The sequence below is a fragment of the Panulirus ornatus genome, chromosome 46 (genome assembly GCF_036320965.1).
Source record: "Panulirus ornatus isolate Po-2019 chromosome 46, ASM3632096v1, whole genome shotgun sequence".
Lineage (NCBI taxonomy): Eukaryota > Metazoa > Arthropoda > Malacostraca > Decapoda > Palinuridae > Panulirus > Panulirus ornatus.
In genome coordinates this window covers 11,692,747-11,709,977 of record NC_092269.1, presented here as the reverse complement: position 1 = coordinate 11,709,977, position 17,231 = coordinate 11,692,747, and the positions used below count along the sequence as shown (strand labels likewise).

The window sequence follows — 17,231 nt, the reverse complement described above, 5'->3', positions numbered from 1 at the left end:
TGGATCATATTCACTTATGTAACCAATTAGAGACATTGTTATAGTTTGTAGTAAATCAACTGTAGAATGTCCTCAACAACACCAACTGGTGATCATCGTGGACACCCTTTTTTCACTTTTCAATAGCTTTCATAGGTTGTCCACACTAATTTCAAGTGGTTTTATCCAGTATAGTAACCAGAACATTATAGCCCCCATGAAAATATAGCCACCATGACAATATAGTCACAATGACAATATAGCCACCAAGACAGTATATTCACGATAAAAAATAGCTACCATGACAATATAGTCATTATCAGAATATTGTTAACATTATAATGGGATCTGCATAACAATACCCATTGCCACTTTATATTTGTCGTAGTATATTGGTTAGAGTACTTCCAGTCAAACACTTAATAGTCTAAAAATTATTGCACTATGGAAAAACTTCTGGTACCTACAGCAGTCAGTTATACAGTTGTGTTTTGCAAAGTTCTCAGTTGGGCCATAAAGAATAGCGTTTATTCCCTATAAAGTTATGACGGACAGACAAAGCCTCGACCTTGATTGCTTTCAGTTTATGGTTTACCTTATCAAAATTATGTGAAATTGCAGTATACTACATCCATACGTCCACCCTCATGTAAAATTTCAGTCCAGTAATCAATTCTGTGAGTAGTTGCAGAACTCTTGATCTTCCTGGTATTCAACCATACTGTTTGTCACTGAAGAGTGTAGGTTTTTCATATAAATGGCTGTTTTCTTTAACAATGCTATATAAAATCCTGCACAAAGACCTGTCAGACTTACTGGTCTGTAATAATTTTCATACATATCCCATTTTCTGACCCATTCACTGTGAGTTGTGACTGCAGTCCCAAAAAATAACTTACAGAATGCAGATATGGGAACACCCTCTTACATGTAGCTCCTGAGTTATCGGTGGGAAGAAAAATGGTGTCATGGCATGACATTGATGCCAAACAATGAGCTAGTTATTTTTGTCTATGGGTCAGTAGCCATCAAGATGTTAGAGTTAAGAGTATGATATCCACTTGATGCCAGACCATTTTGTACCCCCTGCAGGCCCATCCAAAGCACAGGACCTACATACTGTAAGAATTGTTGACATCCTGGATTCAGTAGACTTTGTTGAACTCAGAGCTGTAAGGTGAAGAAGAAGCAGAGAAAAGTGAAACAGGTGAAAGTGTTAGTTCTGAAGTTGATGATCTATTATATACCGGACGTAGATGACAAAAATGGGTTTGGGAGATCAGCTTGTGGTAGCTCTCCATGCATATGTATTAAAAGAAAAAAGAAATATTGCACTCAAACTAAGACTTTGTAGAATGAGAGTTGATAAAGATAGATTTATAATCGCAGGTCCTACCAGAGTTGCCAGTAGATGGACACAGTGTACAGTATTTACAAAATAATTATACTTTATTTTTTCTGGCAAATCAGAGAAAACAGCATGGTCTGGAATAGCTTTCCCTGAAAGATCTCTGAATCATTTGAATGTATATCATTTTTAGTATATATTCATGAAAAACAGATATTCAGACAAATTGATTTATGCTAATGCAGACACTGAAGAACAAATGTAAAAGCCAAATGAAAATAGACAAAAACAAAATTGTGCTTCAGCTCTTAACCTTTTATATATATATATACCATGTCTTTACTCCTACACATGCACACACACACACACACACACACACATATGCATGTATCCCTAGCCTATGCCAGGTAGTCATGTTAATGATCAACCCAATGGGAGGATGAACAGTTGTGTGGACTGTGAACCAGCTGCCATGACCAGGATTTGAACATATGCAGGTTTGATCCCAGGCAGCCTGTGCATGCATGAATGTCAGTAATGCTACATGGTATGCCATGAAAGTCTGCATCTGGTAATGCCAATGGTAAATTCCCCTCGTATACAAGCAAAATTTAACATATCCACAGTAAGGTCAGGGGGAGCTACTATAGCATTTTTCATTTATTATTTCTTGCTGAAGAAGTTCTCTACCAATTTCCAAAGCCAAAATATAAAGTAATTAGCCCTTTGATGTATTGAGATCCTTCTGCACAAAGGGGTGTATCTATATATGTAACAGGTCATGGGGAATGGGTTAAGCAGTGTGGTAATGTTTGCAGTGTGCCACTCTGACTTATTACAGATAATACTTAAGGGTAGAGGTATCCCCTTCCTATATTTTTCAAAATTTTCATGCTGATTCCTTCTGGACCTTAAGATTTGTCTATTCTCTGGTAGCTAAGCTTTTTCCAACAATATCTTTGTCAGTTACAATATCATTCAGTGAATATCTGATGAAGTCTTCAGGGGTCTTCTATCCCCACAGCAGGCGAGGCCCAGACTGTTGGGTTCAGTCATTGGTCAACCAAGTGGTTGGAAGCTATCGCCCGCAGGCCCACATGGCCTACATAGCCAGGCTGGTATGGTACACTTTGTAGGCTTGTCCAAGACACTGAAACATCACTACTGTACATCCCAAGGTGTTTCTTATGGTTTTAGGCTAGGTAATTGAAAGTCTCAGGCCCCATATGTTTAAGGTGTTTATCTTATTGTGCATATCGCACCTCTGAATTTCAGAGGTAGTATTCTTCAGTCTTCCATGCCTGTCATGCCAGTTTGATCTTACTTATGAGTGTAAGCTGGAGACTATGTCTTCGAAGAATTTTCAGATATAGATGATGGTATACCTCCCCTGTCTGTGCTCCAGGGAGTGCAAGAACTTATTTTATTTCTACACCAGGTATTGTATCCTTTGGATAGGGGAGAAAGAATTCTGCCCCTTTATTTCCTGTATTTGTAGAAAGCAGTAAAGAGGGGCAGAAGTTGGGAGCCAGAATCCCTTCTTCCATGTGTTTCAGTTTCTAAAGGGTGGAGCAGAAGAAGCCAAGCAAGGAGTAGTCATCCTCCTCAAAGGCTAGCTTGGTGATCTGAATGTTAGTGGATTCTGTTTTGCACATCTCTTATTTGATTATCTTCAGGAAATCTGTATCTGTGCCACAAGCATTTATTCTTCATTTTTTTATCTTATGTGCCTGTTCAGTTTGAAGAATTAAGTTTGGATCTTCATCTTTACATTTCTAGGTATTATCTTTGTCTCATATTTCTCTACAACTGACAGCATTTTCAGTTTATACAATGTTCATCTCTTAACATAAAACTATTCTTGTTTAGTAAGTTCCTAATTTCACCCTTTGCATAATTAAGTCTTGATTTTTCATCGCCACGATATATATATGCATGGAACATAACTTCCCTGAGTGCTCACTTCTTCCAAGTGAACATCACCTACCATGCCTTCTTTGTTTCTAAGCTCTTTACACAATAGAGTTATCACTTCTACCTCGTGGCAATTCCCATAAATGCTAGAACCAAAGATATGCATTGGTTATCCTCTAGCCCTTCCCTTCTGTGTTTGTCCCAGTCTACTTCTAGGTAGTTGAAATATCTTGCTAAAAGACTGATGATTTTTTTTTTTTTTTTTTAGGGGGGGGAAATTTTTCATTAACTTATTAGAATTCTCCTTGTTTTCCCAACTAGAGTTCATGAATCTATAAGATTAACAAAAGAGAAGCCTTTCCTTCACATCAGATGGAATTTCAGTACTGATGTGATATAAGTTACTTGCAAAACTGGATTATATATTTTATTTTGTCTACATACACAAGCAGTCCTCTTACTGATATTTAATTTATTAATTATATTTTATTTATTATACTTTGTCACTGTCTCCCACATTAGGAAGGTAGCGCTAGGAAACAGACAAAAGAATGGCCCAACCCACCCACATACACGTGTATATACATCATGTTTGCTTCAGCCAGTCCTTTCATGGATATGAGAACAATTCTTGGTACCTTTTCTTCCACTCCATGAGATTTTCACCTCGGATATTTTTTCACCTGGTGTGATTAACACCTGGAAAATCAGTCACTGATTTTCATACCCTGCTTGTTTATACTGTCACCAAGTATCATCATTCTAATTACCAACTGGATCTTTTACATTAAAAAGGAACATTATTCTTTTCTCCTTCTAAGCTAGGCTGCATGTCTTTTTTTTTTTTTCAATATGATAATTGTTTTAATTTGCTTATTTTAACAAAGGGCATTCGATAGGTTGCTAGATATTATGTATTTTTTCAAGAGGAGATTGATTTTTCTCATTTTATTTCATGCTTGATTGTGTGAGGCACAAGAAAAAAATGTGGGGTTGATGTACATAATAGTAGGTGGATGAATTAGAAATCAATAGAACCAGTGAAATTTCAGTAGAATCCAAGTTTAGTTCCTCATCAGTGTTAGCTTTGGATATTGAGCATTTTTAATTTGGAATGGCAATGTAGTTTTTAGAGAACTGTTAGTATAGTTAAGTATAGTTTAGAGCAACATGATTTATTCTGATATGAAGATCAGGAAAATACAAAGTTAATTCATGTAAAGATGAATGAAACACTTATAAAATCTAAAACTCATTTATGAAAACCTCACCTGACCTCTCTCAGTAGCTGAAATTTTCATATTGATATAATGCACTGACATTAACCTTTTTGTTGCATAATTGAACTTCGGACTGGTTCCTGAAGTGTCAGTTATCCATCAAAAAAGAAAATTAATCAGGATGACCTTTTGTGTTGCTATTTCAGTATTGAAAGTATTTTTTGTATCTGACATTGATATTCCTTATAAACTATATTAATGAGTGAAAATTTATTAAAAAAGATGCGACTGAGCTTTTTTATGTTAATGGTAATAGACATGGACAAAGCTAAGCAAATATGAAGTGAAATTTATAAGTATGAATGTATATATATATATGTATGTATGTATTTAATTTAATTTGTTTATGGATGGGGTTGTTAGGGAGGTGAATGCAAGAGTTTTGGAAAGAGGGGCAAGTATGAAGTCTGTTGTGGATGAGAGAGCTTGGGAAATGAATCAGTTGTTGTTCGCTGATGATACAGCGCTGGTGGCTGATTCATGTGAGAAACTGCTGAAGCTGGTGAGTGAGTTTGGTAAAGTGTGTGAAAGAAGAAAGTTAAGAGTAAATGTGAATAAGAGCAAGGTTATTAGGTACAGTAGGGTTGAGGGTCAAGTCAATTGGGAGGTAAGTTTGAATGGAGAAAAACTGGAGGAAGTAAAGTGTTTTAGATATCTGGGAGTGGATCTGGCAGCGGATGGAACCATGGAAGTGGAAGTGAATCATAGGATGGGGGAGGGGGCGAAAATCCTGGGAGCCTTGAAGAATGTGTGGAAGTCAAGAACATTATCTCAGAAAGCAAAAATGGGTATGTTTGAAGGAATAGTGGTTCCAACAATGTTGTATGGTTGCGAGGCGTGGGCTATGGATAGAGTTGTGCGCAGGAGGGTGGATGTGCTGGAAATGAGATGTTTGAGGACAATGTGTGGTGTGAGGTGGTTTGATCGAGTAAGTAATGTAAGGGTAAGAGAGATGTGTGGAAATAAAAAGAGCGTGGTTGAGAGAGCAGAAGAGGGTGTTTTGAAATGGTTTGGGCACATGGAGAGAATGAGTGAGGAAAGATTGACCAAGAGGATATATGTGTCGGAGGTGGAGGGAACGAGGAGAAGTGGGAGACCAAATTGGAGGTTGAAAGATGGAGTGAAAAAGATTTTGTGTGATCGGGGCCTGAACATGCAGGAGGGTGAAAGGAGGGCAAGGAGTAGAGTGAATTGGATTGATGTGGTATATCAGGGTTGACGTGCTGTCAGTGGATTGAATCAGGGCATGTGAAGCGTCTGGGGTAAACCATGGAAAGTTGTGTGGGGCCTGGATGTGGAAAGGGAGCTGTGGTTTCGGGCATTATTGCATGACAGCTAGAGACTGAGTGTGAACGAATGGGGCCTTTGTTGTCTTTTCCTAGTGCTACCTCGCACACATGAGGGGGGAGGGGGATGTTATTCCATGTGTGGCGAGGTGGCGATGGGAGTGAATGGGGGCAGACAGTGTGAATTGTGTGCATGGGTATATATGTATGTGTCTGTGTGTGTATATATATGTGTACATTGAGATGTATAGGTACGTGTATTTGCGTGTGTGGACGTGTATGTATATACATTGTGTATGGGGGTGGGTTGGGCCATTTCTTTTGTCTGTTTCCTTGCGCTACCTCGCAAACGCGGAGACAGCGGCAAAGCAAAATAAAAAAAATAATAAAAAAAAGATGTTTTGAAAGAAGGAAAAATAAAGTGCATAAGATAAGGGAACAAATGGGAACATCAGTGAAGGGGGCTAATGGGGAGGTGATAACAAGTAGTGGTGATGTGAAAAGGAGATGGAGTGAGTAAAGTTTGTTGAATGTGTTTGACGATAGAGTGGTAGAAATAGGGTGTATTGGTCGAGGTGGTGTGCAAAGTGAGAGGGTTAGGGAGAAAGATTTGGTAAACAGAGAAGAGGTAATGAGAGCTTTGTGGAAGATGAAAGCCGGCAAGGCAGCAGGTTTGGATGGTATTGCAGTGGAATTTATTAAAAAAGGGGGTGACTGTATTGTTGACTGGTCGGTAAGGTTATTTAATGTATGTATGACTCATGGTGAGGTGCCTGAGGATTGGTGGAATGCTTGCATAGTGCTATTGTACAAAGGCAACGGGGATAAAGGTGAGTGCTCAAATTACAGAGGTATAAGTTGTTGAGTATTCCTGGTAAAGTATATGGAAGGGTATCGATTGAGAGGGTGAAGGCATTTACAGAGCATGAGATTGGGGAAGAGCAGTGTGGTTTCAGAAGTGGTAGAGGATGTGTGGATCAGGTGTTTGCTTTGAAGAATGTATGTGAGAAATACTTAGAAAAGCAAATGTATTTGTATGTAGCATTTATGGATCTGGAGAAGGCATATGATAGAGTTGATAGAGATGCTCTGTGGAAGGTATTAAGAATATATGGTGTGGGAGGCAAGTTGTTAGAAGCAGAGAAAAGTTTTTACAGAGGGTTTAAGGCATGTTTACGAGTAGGAAGAGAGGAAAGTAATTGGTTCTCAGTGAATGTTGGTTTGCGGCAGGGGTGCATGATGACTCCATGGTTGTTTAATTTGTTTATGGATAGGGTTGTTAGGGAGGTGAATGCAAGTGTTTTGGAAAGAGGGGCAAGTATGCAGTCTGTTGTGGATGAGAGGGCTTGGGAAGTGCATCAGTTATTGTTCACTGATGATACAGCGTTGATGGCTGATTCGGGTGAGAAACTGCAAAAGCTGGTGACTGACTTTGATAAAGTGTGTGAAAGAAGAAAGCTGGAGTAAATGTGAATAAGAACATGGTTATAAGGTACAGTAGGGTTGAGGGACAAGTCAATTGGGAGGTAAGTTTGAATGGAGAAAAATTGGAGGAAGTGAAGTGTTTTAGATATCTTCGAGTGGATTTGGCAGCGGATGGAATCATAGAAGCGGAAGTGAATCATAGGGTGGGGGAGGGGGCGAAAGTTCTGGGAGCATTGAAAAATGTGTGGAAGGCAAGAACGTGATCTCGGAAAGCGAAAATGGGTATGTTTGAAGGAATACTGGTTCCAATAATGTTATATGGTTGTGAGGCATGGACTATAGATAGAGTTGTGCGGAGGAGGGTGGATGTGTTGGAAATGAGATGTTTGAGGACAATATGTGGTGTGAGGTGGTTTGATCGAGTAAGTAATGAAAGGATAAGAGAGATGTGTGGTAATAAAAAGAGTGTGGTTGAGAAAGCAGAAGAGGTTGTTTTGAAATGGTTTGGTCGCATGGAGAGAATGAGTGAGGAAAGATTGACAAAGAGGATTTATGTGTCAGAGGTGGAGGGAACGAGGAGAGGTGAGAGACCAAATTGGAGTTGGAAAGATGGAGTGAAAAAGATTTTGAGTGATCGGTGCCTGAACATGCAGGAGGGTGAAAGGCTTGTAAGGAATAGAGGGAATTGAAACGATATGGTATACCGGGGTCGACGTGCTGTCAATGGATTGAACCAGGGCATGTGAAGTGTCTGGGGTAACCCATGGAAAGTTCTATGGGGCCTGGATGTGGAAAGGGAGCTGTGGTTTCGTTGCATTATACATGACAATTAGAGACTGAGTGTGAACAAATTTGGCCTTTGTTGTCTTTTCCTAGTGCTACCTTGCACACATGCGGAGGGAAGGAGTTGTGTCATTTCATGTGTGGTGGGGTGGCGACGGGAATGAATAAGGGCAGACAGTGTGAATTATGTACATGTGTATATATGTATATGTCTGTGTGTGTATATATATGTATACGTTGAGATGTATAGGTATGTATATGTGCGTGTGTGGATGTGTATGTATATACATGTGTATGTGGGTGGGTTGGGCCATTCTTTCATCTGTTTCCTTGCCCTACCGCACTAACGCAGGAGACAAAGATAAAGTATGATAAATAAAATATATGTATATTTAATGTAAAGGGTAAACTGATTTTTGAAGTATACCTCTTACCATTACCTTTTACAGGTTCACTGTGTTCACATCAAGATGACGTGGATTGTTGAGCAGGACCGTACGTGGGCTGAATGGGCTGCTTTGCGGATTTTGCGTGTTGGACCTGTACCCAACCACCTGGCTATTATCATGGATGGTAACCGCAGGTTTGCCCGTAAAGAACATAAGGACACTTTAGTTGGTCACACACAAGGCTTCCACAAATTAACAGAGATGCTGTGCTGGTGTCGAGACTTGGGAATCAATGAAGTTACCGCCTATGCTTTTAGCATAGAAAATTTTAAACGTTCCAAAAAGGAGGTTGATGGGTTGATGGATCTTGCTGCAGAAAAATTTGCAAAATTATTAGAAGAAAAGGAAAAGATGACTAAGCATGGAGTATGCATACGAGTTATTGGTGATCTAAATCTTCTTCCATCACGCATAAGAAAACTTACAGCAGAGGCAATACTGGCAACTAGACATAATTCAAAGTGTTTCCTAAATCTGGCCCTTGCATATACATCACGAGAAGAAATAAGTTCTGCAGTGAATGAATTGTCAAGGGGAGTGGCTGAGGGCAAAATTTACAGCAGTGACATTTCTGAAGAGTTATTAGAAAAGTGCCTGCATACTCGAGGTTCACGAGATCCTGACCTCTTGGTTCGCACATCTGGAGAGGTTCGTCTGTCAGACTTCTTGCTATGGCAGAGTGGTTTCTCTTGCCTTTTTTTCACAAAGGTTCTTTGGCCAGAATTTACCATTTGGCATTTGTTCGCAGCAGTATTTTATTACCAGAGGCATTACCATACACTCAGTGAAGCTCGGCAACAAAGTCTGGCACTAAGACAGTGTGTTGTGGAAGAAAGTGACATTGAGAGCTGCCATATCAAATTTGGTGACAAAGTTTCCCAAGAACACATTATCGCACATGCTTCAGCAAGAGTGGAAAGAATTGAAAATTTCCTTGCTGATTTGAATAACCAAAGACTTAATTATTTGCAGCAAATGGCCAGTGAAGGGAATGATTGATATGATTTAAAATTAACTCAATATTTGGAATGATTGTGATAGTGATATGATAGCATCCTAATATCCAAAGCTGGTTTACAAAGTGTTTACATAATAACAAAAAAAGTATTAATGTGATAGAACCTAACTTTGGGTAGTGACTGAACTTGTAAAATGTGATATGAATAACAATGAAAGCTCTTAATGTGCAGCTCCAGCACCTACAGGTTTCGTTTATGAGGCTGGAGTTCCTGTAAACTCAGTGAATCATATTTACTATAAACTGACAGACATTTAAGCCTCATAAGAATTTAATGGGTTGCCATCAGTGACATAAAGCTCAGTAACATTACTAATGATGTAGGGTAAACTAATATTTATGAATATTTCTTTGACAAGGAATATCCTTAAAGGGAATAAAGTAATTAGATACAGAAATGCAGATGCTGTAGACTGTGTGAAAACATTGGTGTTGTCCAATAATCAAATACTGTGTTCAGTCTTTGATATTATATCAATGAATAAATTGTCTCTTTTTGCATGTGATACATGGAGGTAGAAAAAAGTAGCTTTAATACTTTCCCTTTTATTATTTTTTCCAGATTTTGTTTGACATGTAGTAAATACATTTTCAAACCAGTATTTTATGCTGATGGGAGTGTCTTTGATGGGCCGTTTGGAATATATGAAAGTAGGTAATAATTGAATTGGAAAAATACTGTGTATTGATGCATACACTGGTAGTATGGGTATTTTTTTCATTGTTGAGATTTACAGTACAAGCAGATGAAAATAGTTACAGATTTCATTTTTTATTTTGATATATGAATATTTTTTTTACTTCAAAATGCTCTCCCTGCTTTAATGAGGTAGTATTAAGAACTCATGAACAATGCCCTCTTTGCATAAATGCAGTCTCAAGCTACCATACACAATATACCAAAACTAGAGACTATCATACATACATAGCCAAGCCACAGACTACATAACTGATGGCCTTTTGTCTTCAGATTCAGCACATTGCCCCCATATACCACATCACTCCAATTCATTCTTTCCATAGAACACACACACACACATAGAATCATCATGCCTAGTATTGTAAAGTGGCCTTCACTCCATCCTTTCAAATTCTTGGTCTGCTGCTGCCTTGCTCTTTCCATTCCTGACACATAGATCATCTATATCAGTCTCCCTTCACTCATCATGGAAGCAAAGCAATCCCAAAAACTATCAACCAATAGTGTTAACATTGCACATTGTTAAAATCTTCGAAAGATTCCTAAATTTATGATAGTGAACAATTTTCATAACCCAGGACAGCATGGTTTCAGGGTGAGAAGAATCCACATAACTGAGGGCAACATGGTTTCAGGATGGGAAGATTTTGGCTCCCTTAGTTGCCTATCCAGTATGATGAGACTGTTGAAGCTCTGGAATGCAAAAAAAGATGCTGATGATTTTTGCAGACTTTGCAAAGATATTTGAAAAATGTGGCCATGGTGTCATAGCACATACAGTGCAAAAGATGGGAAAAACTGGGACAGGTCTTTAACTAACAGATCACAGCATGTAGTTGTTATTCGTGGCATCTCCAGTGCCTTCATGGTAAAAAGCTCAGTTCTCTTGTCCCTCATTCTTATCTTTGTCATTAACACAAATATGAGCCATAGTTTCATATCATCCTTTGTCAGTGATATGAGAATGAATAATCACATTAATAGAGAATGCTAAATGGCTAGTGTTATACATTGCAAATAATTGCATAAGCAATATTTTATTATCATTATTATTATCATTATTATTATTATTATTATTATTATTATTATTATTATTATTGTTATTATTACTGTAACAGTTGTATTTACTTTGTGTCTATTGTCTGTATGTACACTCAATGTAGGGAGGCTTCTTTATATTTATACTGTCTGTGAGGAAGAAAATAATCTTGGGAACTTGAAGATGGTGCCTTAATCTCTCATAATCTCTCCAACATAAATAGCCTTCAGGAGCTGATATAGCAGGAATTTTTGGTTACAAGGATGGGATTGCTTTGCACAGTAAGGCTCACTGTACTACCAGAGTGACTTTCAGAAAGTAGACTAAAGTAAGAAGGTGAGTTAGAAGAATCAGCCTGATTCTTAATTTCTGTGCAACCCCAAAATGGTGGTTCAAGGCTTGTTAGGCCATGGTGATGCTTTTGATCCTTCCACAGAGGATTTCAGAAGTTACTGTAATATTTATCTGCAATTGAGATTGGCACTTATTCGGCTGATGCCAGTGATGTCACTATTTAAGCTGCTACTAAAAGTTCTGTCCTGATACTGTTGTGGGGAAGAGTGAATACAAGTTAATGCAAGATTTATGCAGTCCAAAGTTTTCCAAAGAACAGACTTTTGATGAACTAGTTAAATTACAGACAGACCATGACAGGAACCAAATGAGTCCATTGCAGATTCCTCTCAATTGAGAAATCAGTTTGTAAGTGGGGTTCACAGTATTGTGACCGAAGGAAGCTGAGATGCAGCAGTTCCAGAATCAAACTGTTCCTGTTCACAGTCCAAGCAGCGGATAGTAATGAAGAAGCTTTGGTACACAGAGTCCAGTGCATAAAAAAGTCACCACAGCCAGTGTGTAGTGCAGGAGACATACCCAAGCAGTATTACCTCTGCATTGCTAGAGAAAGAAAATTTTCAGGTCAAGTCTTCAACAGATACAGGTGCTTTTCTTGCTCAAAATCAGGGCACCAGAGAGGACAATTCTGGTTCTGCAAGTATGTATGCAATAAGTGCAGTATCAAGGGACACATTGCTTCCACATGTAACATGAAGAATATTCACAATGCAGGAGTTGAAGACAATAAGATACAAGATGCACTACAACTTCAAGAGCCAATACATACTGTGAATTCTGTACTTACTGTTACTTCTGCAAATGCTTCCATTAATGTTTCTTTGAGACATGAAAAGAATGATGTTATCATGCAGTTAGATACATGTGACATTTCTATTACCCCGTAGGATTGGTGTGAGAAATATTTTTCTAGGTTACCTTTAAAGCCATCCAAAGTACATCTCCTCATGCTGGTGAAAACCTGAAACCATTAAGTAAAATAGAAGTGGAAATATATTGCAAAGAGAAGTAATTCAAAGTTTCCCTAGTGATTACTCAAAAAGGTACATGTACCTAGCTAGGAAGAACTTGTTGTACAAATTGGTACCTGATTGGAAAGATGTGTTTTTTGTAAATCATCTTCATGCCTCTAAAAATATTCTAGATGTTTCCACTATCCTAAAAAACTTTAGTGAATTGTTTAAAGATAAGCTAGGAAGTTGTAATGGTCCAGAAGTTGAACTCTGTTTCAGAAAACTAGAATTTCACAAAGCTAGACCAGTTCCATATGCCTCTTTGTCTGCAGTAAAACAGGAGTAACTGAAAATGTTAAGTGATGGAGGAGTAACTGAGAGAGTTTCATGTGTCCCATTTTGTGCTGCTCCCATTCTACAGTCTGTGAATGAAAAAAAGATGCAGATGAATTACCCTGTTCCAAAGGTTGAAGATTTACATTCAGCTTTGAGAGATCGTTCTGTATTCAGGGTGTTGGACATGGATCTTGCTCTGTATATAGTGTGTTGGACATGTCACAAGCATTCCATCAAATTCCTATTGTGATTGAATCTCGCAAATACCTCATTATCAATACTTACATTAGACCTTTTGTGTTTAAAGTGATTGTGTAATGGTATTCACTCTGGCCCTGCTATTTTTCAGAGAATAATGGATTTTATCATTTCTAACATTCTAGAGGTTATATGTTACTTAGATGATAACCTCATTGCAGAAAAAGACAAGAAGGATTTCTTGGATACTCTCTTTAAAGTTGTTCAAAGGTTGCAAAAGTCTGGTTTCAGATTAAATAAGAACAAATGCAAATCTGTGAAAAATTTTGTCACATGATGGTCATAGAATAGATGCTGAGGGCCTTCATCTCACAAAAGATAAATTCCTTGCCATAAGTCAGGCTCCACTGCTAAAGAAGGATCAACCTTAGATCCTTCCAAGGCCTGATAATATGTATTCCAGATTTCTGAAAAATAACTCCACCATACTCGCTCCCCTGAATATATTGCTAAAGAAGGGTGTAAAGTGGGTGTGGGTAAAAGTAGAGAATGAAGCTTTCTCTAAGGCAAAATACTCTTGTTCACTACGATGACATTACCGTTGTTCCTTTCCTGTGATGCTTCTTCATATGGTATTCTTGCCGTGTTGTCACAAGTTACTGACAGATGTTATCAACCATATGCTTTTGCCTCATGTACATTAACAGGTGCTCAGAAGAGTTGTTATCATTTAGATGAAGAGGCCCTAAGCATTGTATATGGTATTAGAATATTTAGACATTTCCTTTACAGCCAGCACTTCACTTTGACTACAGATCACCCCCCCATTGCTTCCTTGTTGAGCCCGGAGAAACCTGTTCCACCTCAAGATTGAATACAGAAACACGACTGCTCATGTTGATGCAGACTGTATGTCAAGAATCCCTCTGGCTACAGAAAAATTGTGACTAAGGTTGTAAATTGCTACTTCTTTGAAACTGACAGCCTCACTTCTGTAACACATCAAGTTATCAAGAAGAAAACTGCAACAGATTCAATATTATCCAAAGTTCTGAAATATGCTCATTGTGGATGGACAAGCACTGATGAGTGTGAAATAAGTTTACAACTGTTCCTACTGCATCAAGATGAAATCAGCATTTAACAAGGGCATGTTTTATTGGGACTCCTTGTCATAATTTTCATTGTACTACAAGGAGAAATACTTCGAGAACTACATGCAGCATACCTAGGCATGATCAAAATGAAGGTATTAGCAAGGTCGATCTGGATAAGCAGATAGGAGTTGTTTCTTCATGTCAAGTATGTCAGTCCCTGAGAGCAGATCCACCTACAGCACAAGCTCATTCGTGGACTTATCCATCACAACCTTGGCCAAGACATCAAACTGAATTTGCAGGTCCAAGCTCCAATAAGATATACTTTGTACTTGTAGATGTTTACAGTATGTTGAAGTGGGTTACATGGAGACTTCTTTGGCTGATGCTACTGTAAAGGTTCTCTGTGAAGTTTTCAGAAGACATGTACTGCACAGTTATTTGAATTAAATATTCCCATTCTTTATGAAGAATGTGGAAGTAGAACAGGTGTCCATGGTGACTGGGATGTTTCGTGTGCCTGTCATATGTTGAAAGCGGGTGATTCAGTGCTAGTAAGAAATTACACATCAGAAAAATGGGTGAATAGTAAAGTGGGGAAAGTGCTTGGAGAAAGACATTACTTGGTGGAAGTTAAGTGATGGCTATGCATGGAAAAGACATGTAGATCAACTGCTGAAATGTTCTGAGTGTAAATGGTGAAATAGTCCCTGATAGTGCTTTAGTCAGTGAAAATACAAGCAATGAAACCAATAATTCATATTCAAATCCTATTCCTGATGGGTTTCCATGTATGTATCATATAAGGAAGGAAGTAGAGCCTCAAATAAGTGAAAATCCAAATGCAATTTCAGAGTATTTTGGGCAGTTCCAAAGTTCTTCCAATGAGTTACTAGTTGCTTCCTGGAGATATCCAGAAGGGCAAAGAAAACCTAAATATCTAAATAACTATACAATTGGAATATTCCTTGATTGATTTAATTGTAGTGTCTGTACTACTTATGATATACAGTGATATATTGTACTGGATACTGTTGTTCCTCTATATGTTTCTTATTCTTGGTTGTCTCAGATTTTATTTTCTAAAGGGACATTGTGTTATGTATTAAAAACAATTGTATAGGGGATAATTTATTATTATTATTGTTACTATAATAAATGTATTTATTTACTTTGTGTCTTTTGTTTATATGTACACTCACTGTAGGGAGGCATGTTTTTATTTATACTGTTAGTGAGGAAGAAAATAAACTTGGGAAGTAGGAGATGGTGATTTAATCTCTCTATCATTAATAATTTTCAGAAGCTGATATAGCAGAGCTAGAAAGAAAAAAATGGTCTCTAATAGGGCAACCAAGAACAACATGCTTTTCCGTAGAGATAAGTTTCAACTCCCTCGATAAGGGGAAGAGGATGAAATCTAAAACAACACAGAATTGTGGACAGAGGCAGACACAGTCACTGACCAGTCGAATAATGTGAAAGATGGACTAATAATTTTTAATGATCTAACCTTCAGAAAACATAACAAACATTCCTTGTCTGTACAGAAGGATGGCAAGCTGGATCCTCTGAGCCTTCTAGAGATGATGAGGCTAATTTTTCATGAATACTGTTGCTTTTTTTTTTTTTTTTTTCTCTACAAACAGTGAAACAGCAAAGTTAGCAAATGTTCAGAGATCTTTTGCAGCTCATATTAACTTGGGGAAAAAAAACAATTATGGGAATGGCTAAAATCACCAAGGCCATCTTCCCTGGAGGGTAGACAAGAAAGGTATATCACCATCTGATCATCTGTCCATGGAAAATCTTAGAAGGTATGGTTCCCAATGTACATTTGGAAATAACATCCTACTGGCACAACAGGCATGGAAGATTTTGTCATATGCTATCTCTGATATCCAAAGGTGTGATACACACAAAAAGAGAGTCTTGAAGCGAGGGGTAAGTATGCAGTCTGTTGGGGATAAGAGGTCCTGGGAAGTGAGTCAAATGTTCGCCAATGATACAGCTTTGGTGGCTGATTCAGGTGAGAAACTGCAGAAGTTGGTGTCTGAGTTTGGAAATGTTTGTGAAAGGAGAAAGTTGAGAGTAAGTGTGATTAAAAGCAAGGTTATTATGTTCAGCAGGGTTGAAGGACAAGTTAGTTGGGATGCAAATTTGAATGGAGAAAAAATGGAGGAATTGAATGGAACTGTGGAAGTGGAAGTGGGAGGGAGCATTGAAGAATGTGTGGAAAGAGAGAACGTTATCATGGAGAGCAAAAATGTGTATGCTTGAAGGAATAGTAGTTCCAACATAATTATGTTGTTGCAAGGCAGGGGCTATAGAGTAGTGTGGATGTGTTGGAAATGAAATGTTTGAGGGCATTATGTGGTTTGATTGATTAAGTAATGAAAGAGTAAGAGAGATGTGTGGTAATAAAAAGAGTGTAGAAGAGGGTGTGTTGAAATGGTTGAGACTTAAGGAGAGAAAAGGTTGACATAGAAGATATAAGTGTCAGAATTGGAGGGAACAAAGAGAAGCAGGAGACCAAATTAGAGATGGAAGGATGGAGCGATAAAGATTTTGAGCAATTAGGGTGTAAACAGGCAGGAGAGTGAAAGATCTGCATGGAATAAAATAAATTAGAATGATGTCGTATACTGTGGTCATGATGATGTCAGTAGACTGAACCTAGGCATGTGAAACATACAGGATAAACCATAGAAATGTCTCCAGGACCTGGGTGTGGATGGATGGGGGGTATGGTTTTAGTACATTACATGTGACAGCTCATGCATGTATTTGAGCACATGTAACCTTTCTTTGTGTTTTCTGGCACTACCTCGCTGATGCAGGGGGTGACGATCAGAAAATATCAGTTATCTTTTTTCTTTTCCTTCATGCATTTGTGCTGTTTTCTGTGGGGTGGGGTGGCACTGGGAATGCATGAATGCAAGCAAGTATGAATACTGGGGTCAACATGCTGTCATTGGACTGAACCAGAGCATGTGAAATGTCTGGGGTAAACCAAGGAAAGGTCTGTGTGACCTGGATGTGGATAGGGACTGCACACTTGCCCCTCTTTCC

The 17,231-nt window shown here is 38.3% G+C and overlaps 1 protein-coding gene across 3 annotated transcripts in view; it reads left to right on the top strand.

Annotated features, from left to right (window-relative positions):
- The window catches only part of Dhdds (Dehydrodolichyl diphosphate synthase subunit), a 44,486-nt gene extending 29,062 nt beyond the window's left edge, over positions 1-15,424 (top strand). For all 3 annotated transcript variants that reach the window (XM_071688839.1, XM_071688838.1, XM_071688840.1), the window contains exon 2: positions 8,465-15,424. In XM_071688839.1, coding sequence (XP_071544940.1) covers positions 8,486-9,463 — 978 coding nt within the window. In that variant the 5' untranslated portion in view covers positions 8,465-8,485 and the 3' untranslated portion in view covers positions 9,464-15,424. The remainder of the gene's footprint in view (positions 1-8,464) is intronic.
- The last annotated feature ends 1,807 nt before the right edge of the window (positions 15,425-17,231 follow it).